Source organism: Syngnathus scovelli, chromosome 7 (genome assembly GCF_024217435.2).
Source record: "Syngnathus scovelli strain Florida chromosome 7, RoL_Ssco_1.2, whole genome shotgun sequence".
NCBI classification, from domain to species: Eukaryota; Metazoa; Chordata; class Actinopteri; order Syngnathiformes; family Syngnathidae; genus Syngnathus; species Syngnathus scovelli.
The window spans coordinates 13,058,729-13,077,481 of NC_090853.1; the positions used below are offsets into that span (position 1 = coordinate 13,058,729).

Consider the following 18,753-nt stretch of genomic DNA (forward strand, 5'->3'; position numbering starts at 1 on the left):
CGCGGAACATGGTGGTCCACTCAGACTCAATGTCCCCCGCCTCCCCCGGGACGTGGGAAAAGCTCTGCCGGAGGTGGGAGTTGAAGCTCTTCCTGACAGGAGATTCTGCCAGACGCAGACGTTCCCAGCAGACCCTCACAGAGCGTTTGGGTATGTGTGTGTGTGTGTGTGTGTGTGTGTGTGTGTGTGTGTGTGTGTGTGTGTGTGTGTGTGTGTGTGTGTGTGTGTGTATATATATATATATATATATATATATATATTTACACACACTGACAGACAGGCAGGCAGGCAAGCAGGCAGGCCGACCGACACACAGACAGACAGGTAGACAGACAGATAGATAGATAGATAGATAGATAGATAGATAGATAGATAGATAGATAGATAGATAGATAGATAGATAGATAGATAGATAGATAGATAGATAGATAGATAGATAGATAGATAGATAGATAGATAGATAGATAGATAGATGATATGTAGTGAGTTTAATGGTTTTCCTGATATTTAATAAAACATATTTCACTTTAATGGCAGTTAATGAAAGAGAAATACCTCAACAAAAGTATTCGCAGCAGTTATCTGTGATAACATTTTATCTGAAGCCAGATAAGGGAAACATGCCTATTAATCAAAAAAATATTTTTGGGGTGATTTGGATTGACTGAAGATTTACAAGACAGTGCATCATCATAATATCATTGTGGATGACGTTTTATTAAATAAAATAGGGCCGATTGAAAAGATGGAAAAGAAAATCTATTTGAGGATGGGTTGAAGGAAAGATGACGTTCTCATTTTGACCACTATGGGGAGATCTTTCATCGCCTAAACTTAGCGAGTGGGCGACGGTCCCTGCATGAAAAAGGACAGTACTGTGCATTACATTAACGAAATGCCGAAAAAAAGCATTATTGTATGCAAAATACAAATCACACCCCACCCCCACAATATAATAAAATTAAATATTGCCGTTACACATAAATTAATAATAACAACAGTAATTTACAGCATCCAAGTGTGAAGACCGTTTGATTTCTCCTCCAGTACATTACTACTGACAACCACTACTATGAGTAATGTTGGTAAAAATATAATAATAATAATAAAATTACATACAAAATTCCAAACGTGCTTTGGTTGCTACTATATTATATTCATCTTGAGCTTATGGCAAGGATTGTTTGTCTATAAGCACTTTGCTTAATCTAAATGAGGAAAAGGTAAGTTACGCTATGACATAATGTATAAATATGTATTATTGGATGATGAAATATTTTTCTTTCTCTAGTTTTCAAAACCCAAAAAATGTACAGCAACAAACGAGTAAATGCAGAATGAAAAACGTTTATTTGAACTGAGTCAACATGTCCTTCATTTTCATTCATCTTTTAGTAGTTGGTTAATAAATAAAACCATAAAGAATCAAGAAAAAGCATAATGATATGTTTTAATTACAGAGATTGATTGTGTAACGCTTCAACCGTCATAAGCGGACTTGTTTCTGCACTTTCTGCACTTGCTGAAGGCCCGTGGATCCAAAGACGGCTACTACCCTTTGCCACGCCCACCCAAGTCCCACTTTTATCACCGTTTTTCAGTATTAAAGCCTTAAATGTGCCCGATCGTGGTAATGACTTGTTGGCTGAGCCCTATTAATATCCGATAATGTATTAAAATAAAATTGTGGTATTTAAATTGCGCACAAAACGCACTGTGCCGAAGTGCTTAATGAGGGGTGTGTGCTGTTGTCATCTTGCAAAAGAACGATAAATGAATAAAAATACCGTTTATTTTCGATCAAAATATAAAATAAAGTCATGATATATTAAAAGTGTACATATAGACTGCACCAATTTAGTGAATTTTGCTGAAAAATCGATTTAACTCGGTTGCCTCTGAATATTCAAATCGAAAGTAACGCGCAATCAAATCTTTGTCAAATCATTGAGTTCTAGGGGTTTTAAATAGTAGGCATGGAGGGAGAAAATCCCAAACTAATATGTTCCCAGCTATATAACAATATTGTTGTATGCCCTGACGCTGCTCTAACAGATTTGTGTTGATATTTTTGGAGACTTTTGTACAATTTTCGTTCTTGGTCATTGTGCTGAGGCAGAAAAGGACATTGAGGAGCCCCACGGGTCTTCATCAGGGAAATTTTTCATCATCTCTGTCGTCATGTCTGGTGAGTTTGGAGAAGAATTTTCACCAAGTCCAATCCATTTGTACCCTTTTTCCTGTTAAACACAAAAAGAGAACACCAGTGATGCTTGAAATGAAAAGTAAAGCATTCAGGAAACCATGCGGGGGACGTGTGTTTTCCCTTCCACTTCGCAGCAGCTACTTTCGTTCAAAGTTGGACATATTGCCAAGTTAACAAAAGATAACACATATTTACATTTTGATACCACCTATATTTTTGAGTTCAGCAGGGGAGTCCTTTTTATTCAAATTACCCTGTGCTGCCTCTTACTAATCTTATTATTTATTTAGTTGTTTTTATTATGTGTTATCTTGCGTTTTCAGAGCACAATATAGTTTTGTTTTTTTTTTCAACGGCCTATCGAAAAAAGAACTAACATTTGGACAGTTTTCTTTCTTTGTCTTATGGTGTTGTGTAACAGGCGATTATGACTAAACGAGTTACAGTGGGCTGTGTCTGCCGTTAAATTTTGGCTCTCCATTTGCCACGTTTAAGACAAATCATGGACTAGCATTTAGATGCATGAATATTTATCAGATGGTGTTCCTCGTTTTCTGATTAGCGCCTTATCAATTCGGCATTCCTGACTATTCCGAGCCTTTGGGCATAAATCAGCAGCTTATCTGCAACCGTTTCCATTGGATCCTTATTCCCATTCAGAGGAATTTAAGACACATCTCGCTAACATAAACCGTGCAGGTCGATTTGAATAAATAGTAACAGAGATCGGAGATGGCAATTTGACTACACGCAGCACAGACATCATAATAAAATAAGAAAAAATAAAAATAAAAATAAGATCACAACTTTACTATCAAATTCTGAAAAGTTGAGTTTTCTCACAAACATTTTCATTGCTTTTCCACAAATGGAAGGAGATTATTCGACTCGATTAAGCAACACTCCCCCCTCCACCCCAAATCTGTATTTTACGCAAACGCGGCGCGTTTTTCTACAGTATCAACGATCCGGAATGAATGAAACACATTTACACCTCAGATTAATGTCCGCCATTTCAATCCATTACACATAAGAGCATAAATGTACACTTACAGTTGCATAATTTCAACATCTTACCGACATTTTCTTGTTTGGGTGAGGTGGTTGAAAGAGCGCGTCGAGCAGTCGACGCTTGGAGTGAAAGCTGCGTGCACTCGCTCCGTGGTTGGAAGTTTCAATAATAGCTGGAAAGGGGCGAGTTGACCCGGGAAGAGCGTATGGGGCTCACCGGAATATAGCATGTGACGGTGCGCGCTTTTACGCGTTTTAACGCACGATGAAAACCGGAAAAGAACTTGCTGAATAAAAGCAAATGTGCAATTTTTTTTTCCATGCGTAAAATACGTGCACCTTTTCAAATACCTTCACGATACATGAACTTTAATGCTGTATGTCACATGTTTTTTGTGTGAGAGAAAAATGTGTTCTTCACACATGAGCGCACAATAAATCAGAAACAAACAAATACTTAATTGTTGCCCAGAGATTTTTTTTTTTTTAGGGATTCCCGAGGATTTGTTCAGTTGTTGGGGGGGAGGCTGGGAGCCGAGCGGATGTTTGTTATTGTCCACTATTAGGTAAACAGGAGTGTCATGCCCCCCCCCCCCCCCCCCCCGCCCCCCCACACACACCACCACCATTGCAGATAAGCCCCGGGTGTACCAGGGAGTGAGGGTTAAGACCACAGTCAAAGAGCTCCTGCAGAGGCACAGAGCCCGCGAGGCCAACTGTAAAAAAGTGAAAACGGTAATTCCACTCTCAGCACATATTAGTCATGTCACTGTATTGCCTGTAATCTGTATCAAGGGTCGCTAACAGAAATATACTTTATATGCAAATTAATGAGTGCCTTCCCAGCAAAACACACTCAAACAATATTATGTACACATAATGTGCACTGCACATGCAATTCTGATCACACTTTGAACACAAAACAGATTTCGAAAAATGCTTCTGCCATCCCCCTGTTTAAATGTTGCATTTTCTCTGATATATAGCTATCCCAACACTGCGTGGATCTTCAGGCTTTATGTGCGTCACCTCTTCCAAGTAAGTCTCCACAGTCGTATCAAACCATTGCAAAAGCAGACAATACAAATGGAAGTGCGCCGTACTCCTATTTATAAATGTTGGCTACATTTTTTTGTCCGCTGGTGATGATTAAATTATGGGCCCAGTCAAATTTCTTCTTGTTAATTAGTAGATGCTCTACCTGCCAAAAAGAGGTGGGAGAGAATTCTGCATCTGGGCATTCAATTACGTACTGGTTGTGAAAGTGTCTAAAGTTACTATTTAAGGCTTTTTGTATTTATAGCAGTGTTTAGATGGACCTACGATTATTTTCAGCCCGACTTTGATTTTTAACCCTTTCAAGAGCACCAGAGAATATAGGGTTAGCAGCATTGACTCGCAATTTTTTGGGGAGGGTGAGAATGTGCCCCTCCCACTAATTAGATGAACTTACTCGTTAAACGTGGAGGTTGTTCCATTTCCATGTAACTGTTTCATGGTGGAATGTTGAACTTTTTTAAAATTCACAACTTGCGAGTTTATTTATTTATTCTAAACGCAGGTAGCTATGTGGATGCCACAGCCGCCTCCATCGTGGACCCCGGTACTTACAGCTCAACCGCCGTGCAGCTCCGCCCCACCTCCTTCACAGTCCCCGACAACGGGTGTAGCATTCAGGCACGGGGGAACAGCTTTACGTGCAGCCAGCAGTCGTTTGGGGACACAATGATGCCTCCTGACTGCTACAATGGAAGCATCATGATCAACGACAGCGATGGTTGCTACAACAGCTCCCTTCCTCTCCCTCCGTCCTTGCCGCTGCACTGGAGTCACGGCCTTGCCTTGGACTCAGACAACTATGGCCCCGGGCTGGTACGTTTGCACAGCAGACTTATTGTTCATCATAAAACCTCGAAAATACTACTATTGGTCGTATGAATAATGCATCTTATGCTTATGATTTTGACTAACTGCGTCTTAAAAAAAAAAAAACTCAAAAATCAGTCTTAAAATATACAACAGGCCAATCAGACCACAAGTTAAGCCGCTGGCCAGTTTAACTAAGTACTGCAAGTCCCAGAATGCACCGCGTCACACCAGCTATTTTCAAAACTACCACACATCTCTCTCCTGTAGCTCAACTAATTTAATGAACAAAATAAAGGGGCAATTTGAAACAGGTTATTTTGTGCATTAGCTCAGATAATTGTCTGAAGATATTTGCCCAACAACTATAATTTCTTTGTCTTCCAAATGTACATTGTGCATGTACACTATAACAGGCGTCACAAACATTTTTGATGCTACTATGATTCTGATTCAGGTAAAGGAATATCAGTTTGATAGAATTCGGAAAAAAAATGGTCCAATTAGATTACCTTTCTTTGCTGTTAATGATAATTATTAATTATATTATTAATAATTATTAATTGATTAATATTAATAATGATGACTCGTAAATGTCAAGAAACTATGATTACGTTAGAACTGTGTAAATTCTTTGTAATCCAAGTTGTTGTAACCCACAAAGTTGCATTTGCAGACTGAACATGTTTACAATTTCTCAAAATAATAATAACTACAATAGTTAATTTTATTATTATTCTGGCCATTCAAAAAGGTCCATCCTAAAACATGCGTAGAATACAGTTTTTAGACTGAATTGCAGTTTAAAGATGGAAATGAGCGGCTGTATTTGCAAACTGCATTTTCCTTTGTAATTATCATATTTGTTTTTGTGGTTTTGAATACTGGAATCTCATTATTCACTAAACTGCAATCATCTCTTTTAGGCTCCCTGCTCCTCACCAGAGTCAGTAAAGCTGCGCAGCCCAGTGGATCACAACAGCTACTCGCCGCAGGATTCTTTCTCATCTTCCTCTTCCTCCTGCTACGATTCGCCAACCAACTTCATTAGCTACTCCTCAGAGCACTACCACAACCAGCACTGCACCCTTCAGGACTGTTACTGCCTGCCTCAGTGCTGGACCGACCCACAGGAGAGCTTCTGCGTTCCTGAATACTCGCCTTACATCCCTTCCACAAACTATGCATACCCCTGCCTCATGGAAGAGAATTATTTCAAGAGCAATATTGCAATGAGCACTGAAATGTGTTATAATGTTTTATGATGACAAGTTTATTGCTTTTCAAGCAACTGGTAAGGATCTGCTTCTAAATAAGCGAGGGTGGTGTGAATATGATGAATGGATAATGGATGGATGAAGTGGCTGACATTTTTTTAAATTCCTCAGATTTATTTTCATACTCATGACAAGTTTGCTTTTTTTAATAAAATATTACAACACTCATTATGTGCTCTCAGTTGTCCTATACATTATATAGAACTTTTCAAGTGAAACTGTGTGTTGTGATCTTAGTAAAATTTTAGGTGCTCACAGCAGTGCAGGTAATGCTACTAATTCCACATCATAGTCTAGAGAAATCTATGTATAATCTGGACCTATAGGTAAGATTTGTGTGTATAAATTTTCAACCCTTCCATTTTCAATACCATTTGTTTTCTTAGGGTTGTAGGACAAGTTGGAGCCTATACCATCTTACCTTGGGGAAGAAGCAAGGTTAGAGGTAAAGCCATCATTTTTTATGTGTGTGTGCATTTGAATGTTGTATGGGGATGCTCCTCTCCACAGTGGCTACAGAACTAAATGGCCAAACTGTCAAACTCGGATTGATGTAAAACACAATGACCGTAAAGCATAAGAAGCTAGATGAGTAAAACATTTAGTAAAACATTTTTGCCAGCAAGTTTATTGGACACAAAAACAATAAAAAGGAACAACGAACAATTCATTAAATCTTTTTTTTAATCTTCTAAAAATCCTCTAATTTCAGCCCCTCATATGCGAATATTTTCCGATTTCGCCTTCCTTAAAAGCATAAAAAAATAATTAAAATGCAAAACAAGACATACATATATTGAAATCAATTTGGACTAAGAACATCTGTTCAACATTTCTGATTTTTTTTTTTAATTTAACACTACCCCAGTGATCCTCAAACCTCAGAGTGTTAGGTCCTGATATGAAATGTGAAAATTCTCAAAACCTCAACACATGGGAATATATATATAATATGTAATCAGAATGTGTTAGCAAACACTGGCTATATACAGTAGAATTTCCAATTAATAATAATAATAATAAATGTTGCTTTTATCTTTCAACATAAGTAAGACTTATCCTTCCATTTTCCAAATTATACGGAAATACAAATAGTATAAGTAAATATGACCATTGAATCAGACCATTTGATTACTTATGTAACTGGTCTGACTACTTATGTAACTTATTTGTGCTGATAAGTGTACATTAATAAAATGGAGGTGACAAATAATGAACTCCAAATACTTTCTTACCTTGAGCAGAATTTATACTATAGTTACTACTCTTCATTTTGTAGCAGTCTAACTATAAAAAACACAACTTGTAGCAACTTGCAGCAAAAACAGAAAACTAACGTGGAACAACTTTAAAGATGATAAGAATATGAATAATTTGTTCAATGAATTGAAGCCTACAATGATACAGAGGGTTTGGTGAACGTTGTCATTTTTATGAATGAAATACGATGACATCCATTGGAGCTCAATCAAATCCCCCAAAATTTAGTTCGATCTCCTGCACCAAAAAGGGGAACCAGGTAATTGTCAGGTGAATGGGTCACCCGTGGCGGGAGAGTAATAGAAAAGGCCCTTAGTGATTGCTTACCACTAAAAGTTTAGAATTCACTTGACGTTATTTAGAAAAAAGTTTGAAAATAATTGCCTCATTTTGTAACGATAATGAGATTTTTAGCAAATGAAGGTCTAAAAATGAACGTAAATGCTGGCATTATGAAAACATATAACTACATCTCAATGGCTTAACGAGTGTGAGTCATGTTATGGCATGAGAGTGAATATGTAATGGCATGTTGATGATTTAATTACACTAGGATGTGTTTTTACGTGCATTGATTCTGCTAATTGATTGCACATAGGAAAAGTGTACAAGTGTAGTACATCAGTGGTTATGGGAAGTTATTTTGAGAATAGCCAACAATGAGGTTACCCTGCTTTCATGCGCAAGCTTTACGCCTCATCAGTGTTGTCCCATCAAAAAATATTTGCAAAAATGTGAGAGGTCTGACTATTGTCACAAATTTCCAACTGTGGCCTGTTTTGTTACATTGGGGTAACACTTCAATCCATAGACAGATTGCTAGTATTTTTTGTAATGATAGAATGAATGCAGTCATCCCTTTGAACTAATAAACAGCAAGCACTATTACAAATATCTCTTCTAAGATGTCCAAACGTGGGACAATCTTTCCATCTCATATGTCCAAGCATGTTTTCAAGTGCAACTTCTGTGAGTAATCACAAAAATAGTACAATTTTTTATTTGTTTGTTGAGCCCATGTTATTAAAAGTGTTTTATGAAAAATACTGGTTATTAAATAACTTCAACAATGAATAGTGAACGTTTTTTTATAACAGGTATTTATACAATGGGTTAAATTTCTACTGTGGGGAGAAAAAAAGAGAACACAACAATGAGAAAGAGGAGAAAGAGGATTTGATAGCTTGCATAACACTCACAAGTTCTCGCAGCGCATTCCTGATGTTTTGTAGTAGCTACATTTCATTGTCAAAGTTAAGAATTAAGAGATTGCTGGGCATGCACGTGCATGTGTGAAAGCAGGCGCGTGTGCACATTGTGTACGTACTTTACTTTTCTGACACATGCCTTCACATGTGGAGGTCAGGTCAGATTCACTAAATGGCTTTCTTTGTGGTTACTGAATATTCTTCTGTAGATTGTTGGATTGCTATTCAACTGTACACTGTTTGTTCAGTAATTTCCATGCATTACACAAAGACAAGATCAAATAAAAATGTGTGAAAGTTTTAATATTAAGAATTAAATACAATTATTAGGGTGCAGTTTCAGTCAATGTTTGTTTACCGCTATATGTGCCCTGTGATTGATTGAGAACCCCTTACCAAAAGTCAGCGAGGATAAGCTCGAACTCCCTGTGATCATCAACTGGCTTGGTTCAGAAAATGAATAGACAAGGGTTATGTTCTTCGTCAGTGGCTGAGAAATTCCATCATTGTGTTTGATTGATTGCAAATGTAAATTCATGCAATACATTTTACCTTGGAAGACCAGTCATTTCTAAACTAATACGAGCCAAGTGCTAAAAAACGTTCACGTCAGAAACAGTTGCACTCTTTGACCTCAAAGTTGTGCTGCGTCCCCACTCTGCTTAAATTGTGAGTTGCCTGCTTATGAAAATCTTGTTGGTTTATAAGCCATAAAATCCACTTTACCACAGCTCAATGTGCATGTGTAGTACTAAAGAGTGGGAGAGTCCCTTTTGCGTCAACACAGGCGCCTTGTGTTCTCCACGCTTGAGGGTGATGTAGGGAAACTAATGTTTAACTTAGATTAACTGTAAATACACCTGGCACAGATGTTCCATGAACCTGCTTATGTTCCAAATAGGGAAGTTCCGTGGTAAATTGTCAGTCCCTGAATGGTGAATGTATTGAAGATATTTCTAAAGAATCGCTCAGTCTTTGTTTATTAAAAGTACGTTATGAAGTGGCGGCTCGGTGGTGCACTGGGTAGCACGTCCGCCTCACAGTTAGGAGGGTGCGGGTGCGATTCCACCTCCGGCCCTCCCTGTGCGGAGTTTGCATGTTCTCCCCGAGCCTGCGTGGGTTTTCTCCGGGCACTCCGGTTTCCTCCCACATCCCAAAAACATGCTTGGTAGGCCGATTGATCACTCCGAATTGTCCCTAGGTGCGAGTGCGAATGGTTGTTTGTCTCTGTGTGCCCTGCGATTGGCTGGCAACCGGTTCAGGGTGTCCCCCGCCTACTGCCCGATGACGGCTGGGATAGGCTCCAGCACGCCCGGCGACCCCCGTGGGGACTAAGCGGTTCAGAAAATGGATGGATGGATGGATGGATGGATGGATGGATGGATGGATGGATGGATGGATGGATGGATGGATGGATGGATGGATGGATGGATGGATGGATGGATGGATGGATGGATGGATGGATGGATGGATGGATGGACGTTATGAAGTTCCGCCAACATTTACTTATTTCCAAAGTCTGTTCATCGACTGTTAACATATTGGATATTCTTTCATTCCTTGTTGGTGTTTAACTACTGTATTTATTCAGGGAGGGCAGCTGTGTAAGCACGGTTCAGCTGCAACCCCCTCTAAACGATTGTATCTTGTGCTCTCAGCTCAAGTTTGGATCTGCTGCACAAGTCAAGGGCCAGCACTGTCCTCACGCTTAACGGCCCAAGGATATGCAACCATCACGTGTGTATTTACTGAGCAAAGACAGCGAGAGCCTTAAGTGAAAGGTGAAAGTGAAGAGCAGATTTGTTTGCACTGCAGGTCAAAACACGTTCAGGCCTTGACATGATCACACAGGCCAAGACCAGGTGGAGCGGCTCCCTTCATCACACATACCTGCTCGCTCATACACACACATACGCACACACAATTCAGCCTTGTGGTCTGCAGTTTGGAATTAGTACTTAATCAGAATGGCTGACAAGCCACGTACAGGCCCGAGGGTTGCATGTGACGAGGGGGAATAAATTATAATTATTAATTATTATTATAATATAATGTAGCTTTTTAACACATGTGGTCAGAGCATGAGAAGTGGAGTTTGCATGGTCCTCAAGCACAACAGAAAAACTGTATTTCTTATGAACATCCTTTTAGACAGTACGATAAGGAACGGTGACTTCTTATCTGACTTGTGTTCCCACTCCAGTTTGGAAGTGGAATGGTCATACAGTATGTGGATATGTATGTTTACATTGCAGAGGTGTGGTAAAGAAGGAGAATGAGATACAGCGAAGCATTATCAATAGAAGAAACAAAGGTCTTGGTTTTGCGTTTTATGTCCTTGCAATTCCTTTCCTACTGCTGCACCAAAGTGATATGTCAAGATGTCCCCCTATTCCCTTGCTAGCAGATTAACGAAAACATTTGTGCTTTAGCATGTTTACCTTTGTTATTGCTTTGACTTTATGTGACAATAGAAAGTAGATGACAGCAGAATGTTTCAACTTTTTGACTGGTACACCTTTAAGGTGGGGATTCAATTTACAGGCCTTGGCCTTTATTAGCTATGGAACAACAGTTTCACAACACACACTCCAATTTAAGGGTGTGATATATGATAGCAATTTTCATCCTGGTAGCGAGGAGTAGACGAGAAGTGTTGATGAGGAAGCTGGAAGCTTTTACAACTTGACACTAATTATAATTTATGGCGCTGGGGGTGTGTCGGTACAGTTTAGAGGACTGCCAAGCAGTTATATACTCTGCAGGCATGGTGCAGCAATTTTGGTATATTACATGCGTCAACATTTCAAAAGTTTGACATAGCATATTGTTAAGATATTGTGACTTGTTTGTTCTTTACATGGTGTGATTGTTATAGTTTAGCCTTGTAGTCAGTCAACTCCTATAGCTGTAGGGAACCATTTCAAGTTGTAATTGTATGCTTTTATTTATAACAACTGCAAAAAAAAAAGCAACAACCACAGCAATTTTTTCTTTAGGATAACCAATAGCAGTATTGAAATCAATGGTGGTCTGTTGTAATGTATTCTGATGGCATGATGTCTGCATAATCAAAGCAGCTTTTATCACGTCATTTACATTGCCTACATGAAGAATGCAAAACAACATCAGCATTTACAAAACCCAACTCTGATATATATTGCTTAACCTTGGTGACCACACAAAAATAAAAAAATCACACAAGCCTCGTTCGACGGCTATAAGTCGGCTCTAAGCCCCTATTGGTGTCCATCCCCGCACGAGCTCTGGACGGGCAGCCCCTAGCCACAGTTAGGCACATCACCCCTCGGTTAACGCTGCTCTTGTCCGGCAACTACCAAGAGACCACTCAATTTCACCTCCTGTCCGCACCAGGTCACCCCTGGCTGCGCCGGCATAACCCCTACATAGACTGGGAGACTGGGACAGTACTGGGATGGAGCCCCAGCTGCTATCAAACCAGCCTGAAGGGGACAGTAGTTGCAGCTGCCTCCCACAGTTTCTGTCCGCCACCTGACCTCTCTCTGGTGCTATCCTGTTACCTCGACCTTGGGGAGGTCTTCAGCAAGGCCAAGGCCACTTCCCTCCGGCCCCATCGCCCCTACGATTGCGCCATTAACCTATTAAAGAGTGCCGTCCCACCCAAGGGCCACCTGTACTCATTGTTAATTCCAAAGAGAAAGAAGCGATGGAGTACATCAAGGCTCCCTCACGCCGTTATAACTCACGCCTCCTCTTCACCGGCCGGGGCCAGATTCTTCTTCATGGGCAAGAAGAACGGCACGCTGCGCCCATAGATAGACTATCGCTGGTTGAATGACATCATGGCGAAGAATCGTTATGCTGTCGTCGGTGTTTGAACTCCTTGAAGGGGGCCACGGGCTTCAACAAGTTGGACCAAAGGAACGCTTATCACCTTGTTTGCATCCGGAAGGGGGACGAGTGGAAGATGGTGTTCAACACCCCCAGTGGCGACTACGAATATTTGGTGGTCCAGTTTGGCCTCACCAATGCCCCCACCGTTTTCCAGGCCCTGGTGAACGATGTCCTCCGGGACATGCTCAACCGCTTCATCTTCATCTACCTGTACGACATCCTCATCTTCTCCCAAACCAAGGAGGAGCACGTGACTCATGTCCAGTCCGTCCTCCGCTGCCTTCTTGAAAACTTTGTCAAGGCGGAGAAGTGTGAGTTCCACGCGTAATCGGTGTCCTTCCTAGGCTACATCATAACCAACCGAAGGCAGCTTCTGGGTGGACCTGGCAAAAGTGGAGGTGGTAACTTCCTGGCTGGTGCCTGTTAGGGTTTTCCAGGTTATCTTGATCCTATGATTATGTTGGAATGTAACCTGTAATAATTAAACTCGCCTGTCCTGTCTTAACAAAAGTAGTAGAACAAAGTGCTAAGATTTTTTGAACTGATTGACTAGCTGCAGAGGAAGCAATCAAAGTTGTTCTGTTTCCCACAACATCGTAAAACACCCCCTGCTCTGATCTTACCAGAGGCCGGGGGTTCACCAAACCTGTCCACGCTCACCCCCACTCTGTTCCTCCTAATAAATATGCCCTTGCAGGAAGGAGACTTTTCAGACTTCATTCGATAATCGCTGTTCAGACAGCGACGAATGGACTCTCCACCTGCAGGTGTCTAAAAGAACTTGCTTGTCTCCTGTTTGGTTCTTGCAAAATAAGTTGGAGTGAGCAAATCTCTAACAGTGCCCACCACGGGAAAGAAGTTGCAGCAATTCCTCGGCTTCACCAACTTCTATAAGCGGTTCATCGGAAACTACAGCTTGGTCGCCTCACCACTCACCACCCTCACATGCAAGAGACAAGAGATGCTTCACCTCCGCCCCTATCCTGCAGATGCCTGACACAGAATGACAATTTGTGGTTGAGGTGGACGATTCGGACGTAGGCGTGGGGGCCCTCCTCTCTCAGCACTCCAGCTTGGACGGGAAGCTGCACCCATGCGCTCTCTTCTCCCACCGTCTGTCAACCTCCGAACGCAACTACGACATTGGCAATTGGAAACACCTTGCAGTGATGTTGGCCCTGGAGAAGTAGAGACACTGGCTTGAGGGTGCGGCCACCTCCTTCATAGTTTGGACGCACCATCACAATTTGGAGTACATTAGGACAGCCAAAAGATTGAACTCCCGTCAAGCCCGTGGCTCCTGTTCTTCGGGAGGTTTAACTTCATGCTCTCCGATTGAACGGGGTCCCGCAACACCAAGGCGGAGGCCCTGACGTGTGCTTTTCCTGAAGGACAGCAGGTGGAGCGTGCAGCCCCCAACATCCACCCCGACTCCGTCGTGGTCACCTCCGTCTCCCGGGACATTGAGGAACAAATGAGAGCGGCGGTTCAGAACCAGCCCAGCCCCAACTCCCGCCTCACCTGCCATCCCGTAACCACACACCGTGGGTAGCAACGCTCACAACACGCTCCCGAGCTCTGCCAGACCTGTCCCCATTCCAGTGCGTGTTCGGCTACCAGCTGCCACTTTTCAACCATCAGGAGCAGAGTGCCACCTGCTCGTCGGCCCTGTTCACTGCTGCTATTTGGCGTGGGTCAGGGCTCGTGCCCGCCCACTTCGAACCGTCGGCAGCCATGCTCGCCAGGCACCGGATGCTGGCCCCGACGTACTGAGTGGTTCACAGCGTGGGGCTCTCTGCGCGGGACCTTCCACTCTGGGTGGAGTCCCACAAATTGGTGCCCCGCTTTGTGGGACTGTTCCCCGTCCTCAAGGTTATTTCTGCTGTCTGCCTCCGTCTTCCGAGGTCACTGAGGATCCACCCCACGCCTGTCCATGACCACGTCTACGTCTCGCCCCTTTGCTTGATCTCCACTTCCCTTGTCTCAGAGAGGTCAATAAAGCAGTGTCTCGCACTTGGTTGTCCTGTCCGTTTCTGACAAAAATGGTCCAATTTGTCACCCAAATTGAGTTGTTATTACCGCAGCATTTTTAAGGGTATTCGACTTAGTATTCCCACTCATGTGCAGCATTGTTTCCCTGTTTACTGTAGGACGACCACCACATTTTTGTCCTTACACTCTTCGTAATTAGCAGTTATGCCTGGACCATCCTGCCATTGCAATTCATGCCTGAATACTCCACTCCATGTTGTTCCTTGCCTGTGCCTGCAATGAGATTAGAGCTGCTAAATCCCAACCTCATTCTCCTGTCATTTGTATCCTAACCGATACCCCAGGGGCAAACAGAGCAAACTCCCATTGAATCAATCACCTTCCTATACACTCCATCCCAAGCCTCCAACATGCATGGAGGACAACAAACAGCGCCCAGGGCTATTTCACTGCAAGAAGGGAAACACACATGAGCAAGTATCCTCATTAAATACAGAATGAGTAGATGCTATCCACTAGCTTCTTAAATACTGCATGTGCAGTGTGTGCCCAGTGCTATTTTACTGCAAGTGGGGAAATGCATAACATGAGCAGGTATCCTCATTAAATACAGAATGAGTAGATGGCAACTTAAATATTGCATGTCGGCAAACCTCATGTATCAAACCCCAAAGACACTATCTTGAAGATGTAGTATCTGACCCTTCATCCCCCATAGGTGTTTGCCCACAAGTGGGATTATTTAAAAACTACGATATTATTATTATTATTATTATTATTATTATTATTATTATTATTATTATTATTATGTCAGCACGTTCGCCTCACAGTTAGGAGGGTGCGGGTTCGATTCCACCTCCGGCCTTCCCTGTGTGGTGTTTGCATGTTGTCCCCGTGCCCGCGTGGGTTTTCTCCGGGTACTCCGGTTTCCTCCAACATCCCAAACAACTTGCATGGTAGGCACTCAAAATTGCCCCTAGGTGTGAGTGCAAGTGCGGATGGTTGTTCGTCTCTGTGTACCCTGCAATTGGCTGGCAACCGATTCAGGGTGTCCCCTGCCTACTGCCCAATGACTGCTGGGGTAAGCTCCAGCACGCCTGCAACCCCCATGGGGACAAGCGGTACAGAAAATGGATGGATGGATGGATGGATGGATGGATGGATGGATGGATGGATGGATGGATGGATGGATGGATGGATGGATGGATGGATGGATGGACGGATGGATGATACAAATAACAGAAAGGTACCAGAAAGTATTGTCTCGCCACCCCGTACATCCCCACCCTTTTTATTCCCTGTAAGCGTCTGTGGGTCGTTGAAAAGCACTATATAAATTAAATGAATTATTATTATTATTATTATTATTATTATTATTATTATTATTATTATTATTAAGGTAGTTTGCGCTTGGCGCAAAAACAGCCGCAATTGTTAAGCGTGATTATGAATTTGATAGACACGCTACGTCCCAGCGGAATAGGTCATAACTTCTCACTAACCCCAGTTTCTATTACTGCTTCTGCAATATCAAACACTGGTGTGCTTCCTCCACCCTGATTTTAATGGGAGTGAAGGGAGTGTGCTTTGATTGTCCGTGAGTCAACTTGTTCCATTCCACAATGGCGCACGATGGTGGCCCTGTTAACCAGTTACGCTGCACATTTTCGCCAGATTTGAGCTTGGCCCAAAAATTAGGGCCCCTTGACTTTAAGTTTCCCCTTAAACAGATTTTCCCTCACTATCAAATTACCCCAATACAGAGAGATACAATAAAATAATCTACGGTCCATATTGTTGCATTTGCGTGTTATATGTAGAATATAAACTGATTAGGAGTGTTTAGCAAAATACCTGAAATTAATAGGTTAGGTAGAACGTTTATATACTGCTACCACCCTGAAGACAATATTAAAGCATGTGGACGTGTATAGTAAAAAGAAATCTTCCTCATCTGTAACGTAAAAGCTTGCGGTGTTTTCGTACCCTTTTCTGAAATGTGATCTCATCAAAAAAGCTGCACTACTCGGTGATTGTAGTGAACAATTTGCTTTGAATAGTCACAAATGCAAATGATCAAAAATATTTGCTTCGACATTCTCCAAGCACTCTCACAACGCAAAACAGCTAAAAATCCAGAAAAAAGAACATTTTATTATTTTTTTACAGTTAAATCACAGTACAATATTTGCATCGCAAAATACTGTTAAACATGGCATAAATCATCAGACTACATTTTAGGTGTGATAAGCATAATAGCCACAGTTAACGTAACGATTGCTTTCATTATATTTTCTTATATTGAGAAAAATCATATTATTACAGTAGTTGCAAGATGATTCTTCAAAAATACAATTTAGAATAATACCTACCATCAGTTTGTGCGTTTGTTTTTTTTATTGCTATATTTATTAGTTCCCGTTTTGCATTTCTGTCCAGTGAACCTTGAAGTACATGCAGGTGTTTCCCTCTATGCTGTCGCATACGGTGCTTTCGGGCCCAACAAAAAGCAAAGACTGAAATTAGAATAAAGATTTCTGCAGCTGTTCTGACTGTCTTTTAGACTGAGTATTTTATCATTTGTGTTTATGGTAAGGTTCAGAGACATGATTTAAGACACTAAACTTTTGTAGTTTTATATGAGATGAGTAGAAGTGGTGGAGCAGCTTAACATTCATTGGGATTCTTATATGATTTTCAATTTTAATACATTGTTGGCCTTCAAGATAAAGATGAAAGAAGTGTCCGATATAAATCTTATCTTACTTTTCCCCCAGTATTTTATCTATCTGCATTTAAAATGTTTTAACTTGCCCTTTGCGTATTTACTCCTGCCAGCACGTAAACTTGTAAGAGTGTAATCTTTATTTATAATCAATCCATTCAATGAATGACTACACTGCCCAGTGATTGCATAAATAATAGTCAGTAACTGCAGGAAGGCAGGACTTACACAGAAACCTACACATAAAACTGAGCATAAGAAAATATGCTGATTGAGGCCATGGCATTTTGTCTAAATCTAAAATCATGCTAAGATCATTTTGTGCACATGGGAAATGAGAACACCCGGTAACTCTTGAATTATAAAGCTTCGTAACACATATTTCTATCCATCCATCCATTTTCTGAACCGCTTAGTCCCCACAGGGGTCACGGGCGTGCTGGAGCCTATCCCAGCCGTCATCGGGCAGTAGGCGGGGGACACCCTGAACTGGTTGCCAGCCAATCGCAGGGCACACAGAGACAGACAACCAATCGCACTCACACCTAGGGACAATTTGGAGTCTTCAATCGGCCTACCAAGCATGTTTTTGGAATGTGGGAGGAAACCGGAGTGCCCGGAGAAAACCCACGCGGGCCCGGGGAGAACATGCAAACTCCACACAGGGAGGGCCGGAGGTGGAATCGAACCCGCACCCTCCTAACTGTGAGGCGGACGTGCTACCCAGTGCGCCACCGAGCCGCCACCATATTTCTATAATTCTGCTATTATTTAGGTGACATACGTTAAAGCAAGCAAATGAGGCCTGAGGAATTAGACACTGTGTTAATGGAAAACTGCAACAGACAAGAGAGGGTCAACCAGTTCACATTTTGGGAATCCATCAAGAAAGTCTTAGCTGAATTTGAGAAGTTCTTCACTATCGACTGGTAGAGACGGAAAATTATCCACTCTTACATTCAGATCGTCCCTGAGTGAGAACTGAAATGACTCAGCTTGCGCAGAAATCATGAAGGTGAGACACCCACCATATAGGTACAAACTATGATCTAATTAATGATTCCTCCTGAACTCTGCTGAAAATTTTAAATTTAGCTTTCCATGCTACACATACAAATCCAGTAATTATTGACATGCTCGAACATGCCGACACTGTTAACAATTTAAGTGAGATATCACGCTGGAGGGCTCTATCTCAAATTGGCCCCTCTCCATTTGCACATCAAGCAAAACATTCATTTCAAAATATCGCTCGGAACAAGCCTAAACTTATGTCAACCACATCGTCACATTTCTTCCCATCAGTGCAAAAGTACAACTACTCCATGATCA

The 18,753-nt window shown here is 41.6% G+C and overlaps 1 protein-coding gene across 1 annotated transcript; it reads left to right on the forward strand.

Moving 5' to 3' along the window:
* The first annotated feature begins 1,587 nt into the window (after window positions 1-1,587).
* Window positions 1,588-6,528, forward strand: linc.pou2af1 (lnc RNA pou2af1). The gene is made up of 5 exons (XM_049725929.2): window positions 1,588-2,188; window positions 3,852-3,952; window positions 4,204-4,255; window positions 4,779-5,089; window positions 6,010-6,528. Exons 1-5 carry the CDS (start codon window positions 2,182-2,184, stop codon window positions 6,346-6,348), a joined length of 810 nt encoding a protein of 269 aa, XP_049581886.1. The 5' UTR covers window positions 1,588-2,181; the 3' UTR covers window positions 6,349-6,528.
* Window positions 6,529-18,753: the final 12,225 nt, after the last annotated feature.

Excerpts from the sequence above, each read along its gene's own strand:
- linc.pou2af1 (XM_049725929.2), top strand. Across the intron at positions 3,953-4,203 it reads ACTGTAAAAAAGTGAAAACG|CTATCCCAACACTGCGTGGA; the intron begins GTAATTCCACTC and ends TCTGATATATAG. Across the intron at positions 5,090-6,009 it reads ACAACTATGGCCCCGGGCTG|GCTCCCTGCTCCTCACCAGA; the intron begins GTACGTTTGCAC and ends CATCTCTTTTAG.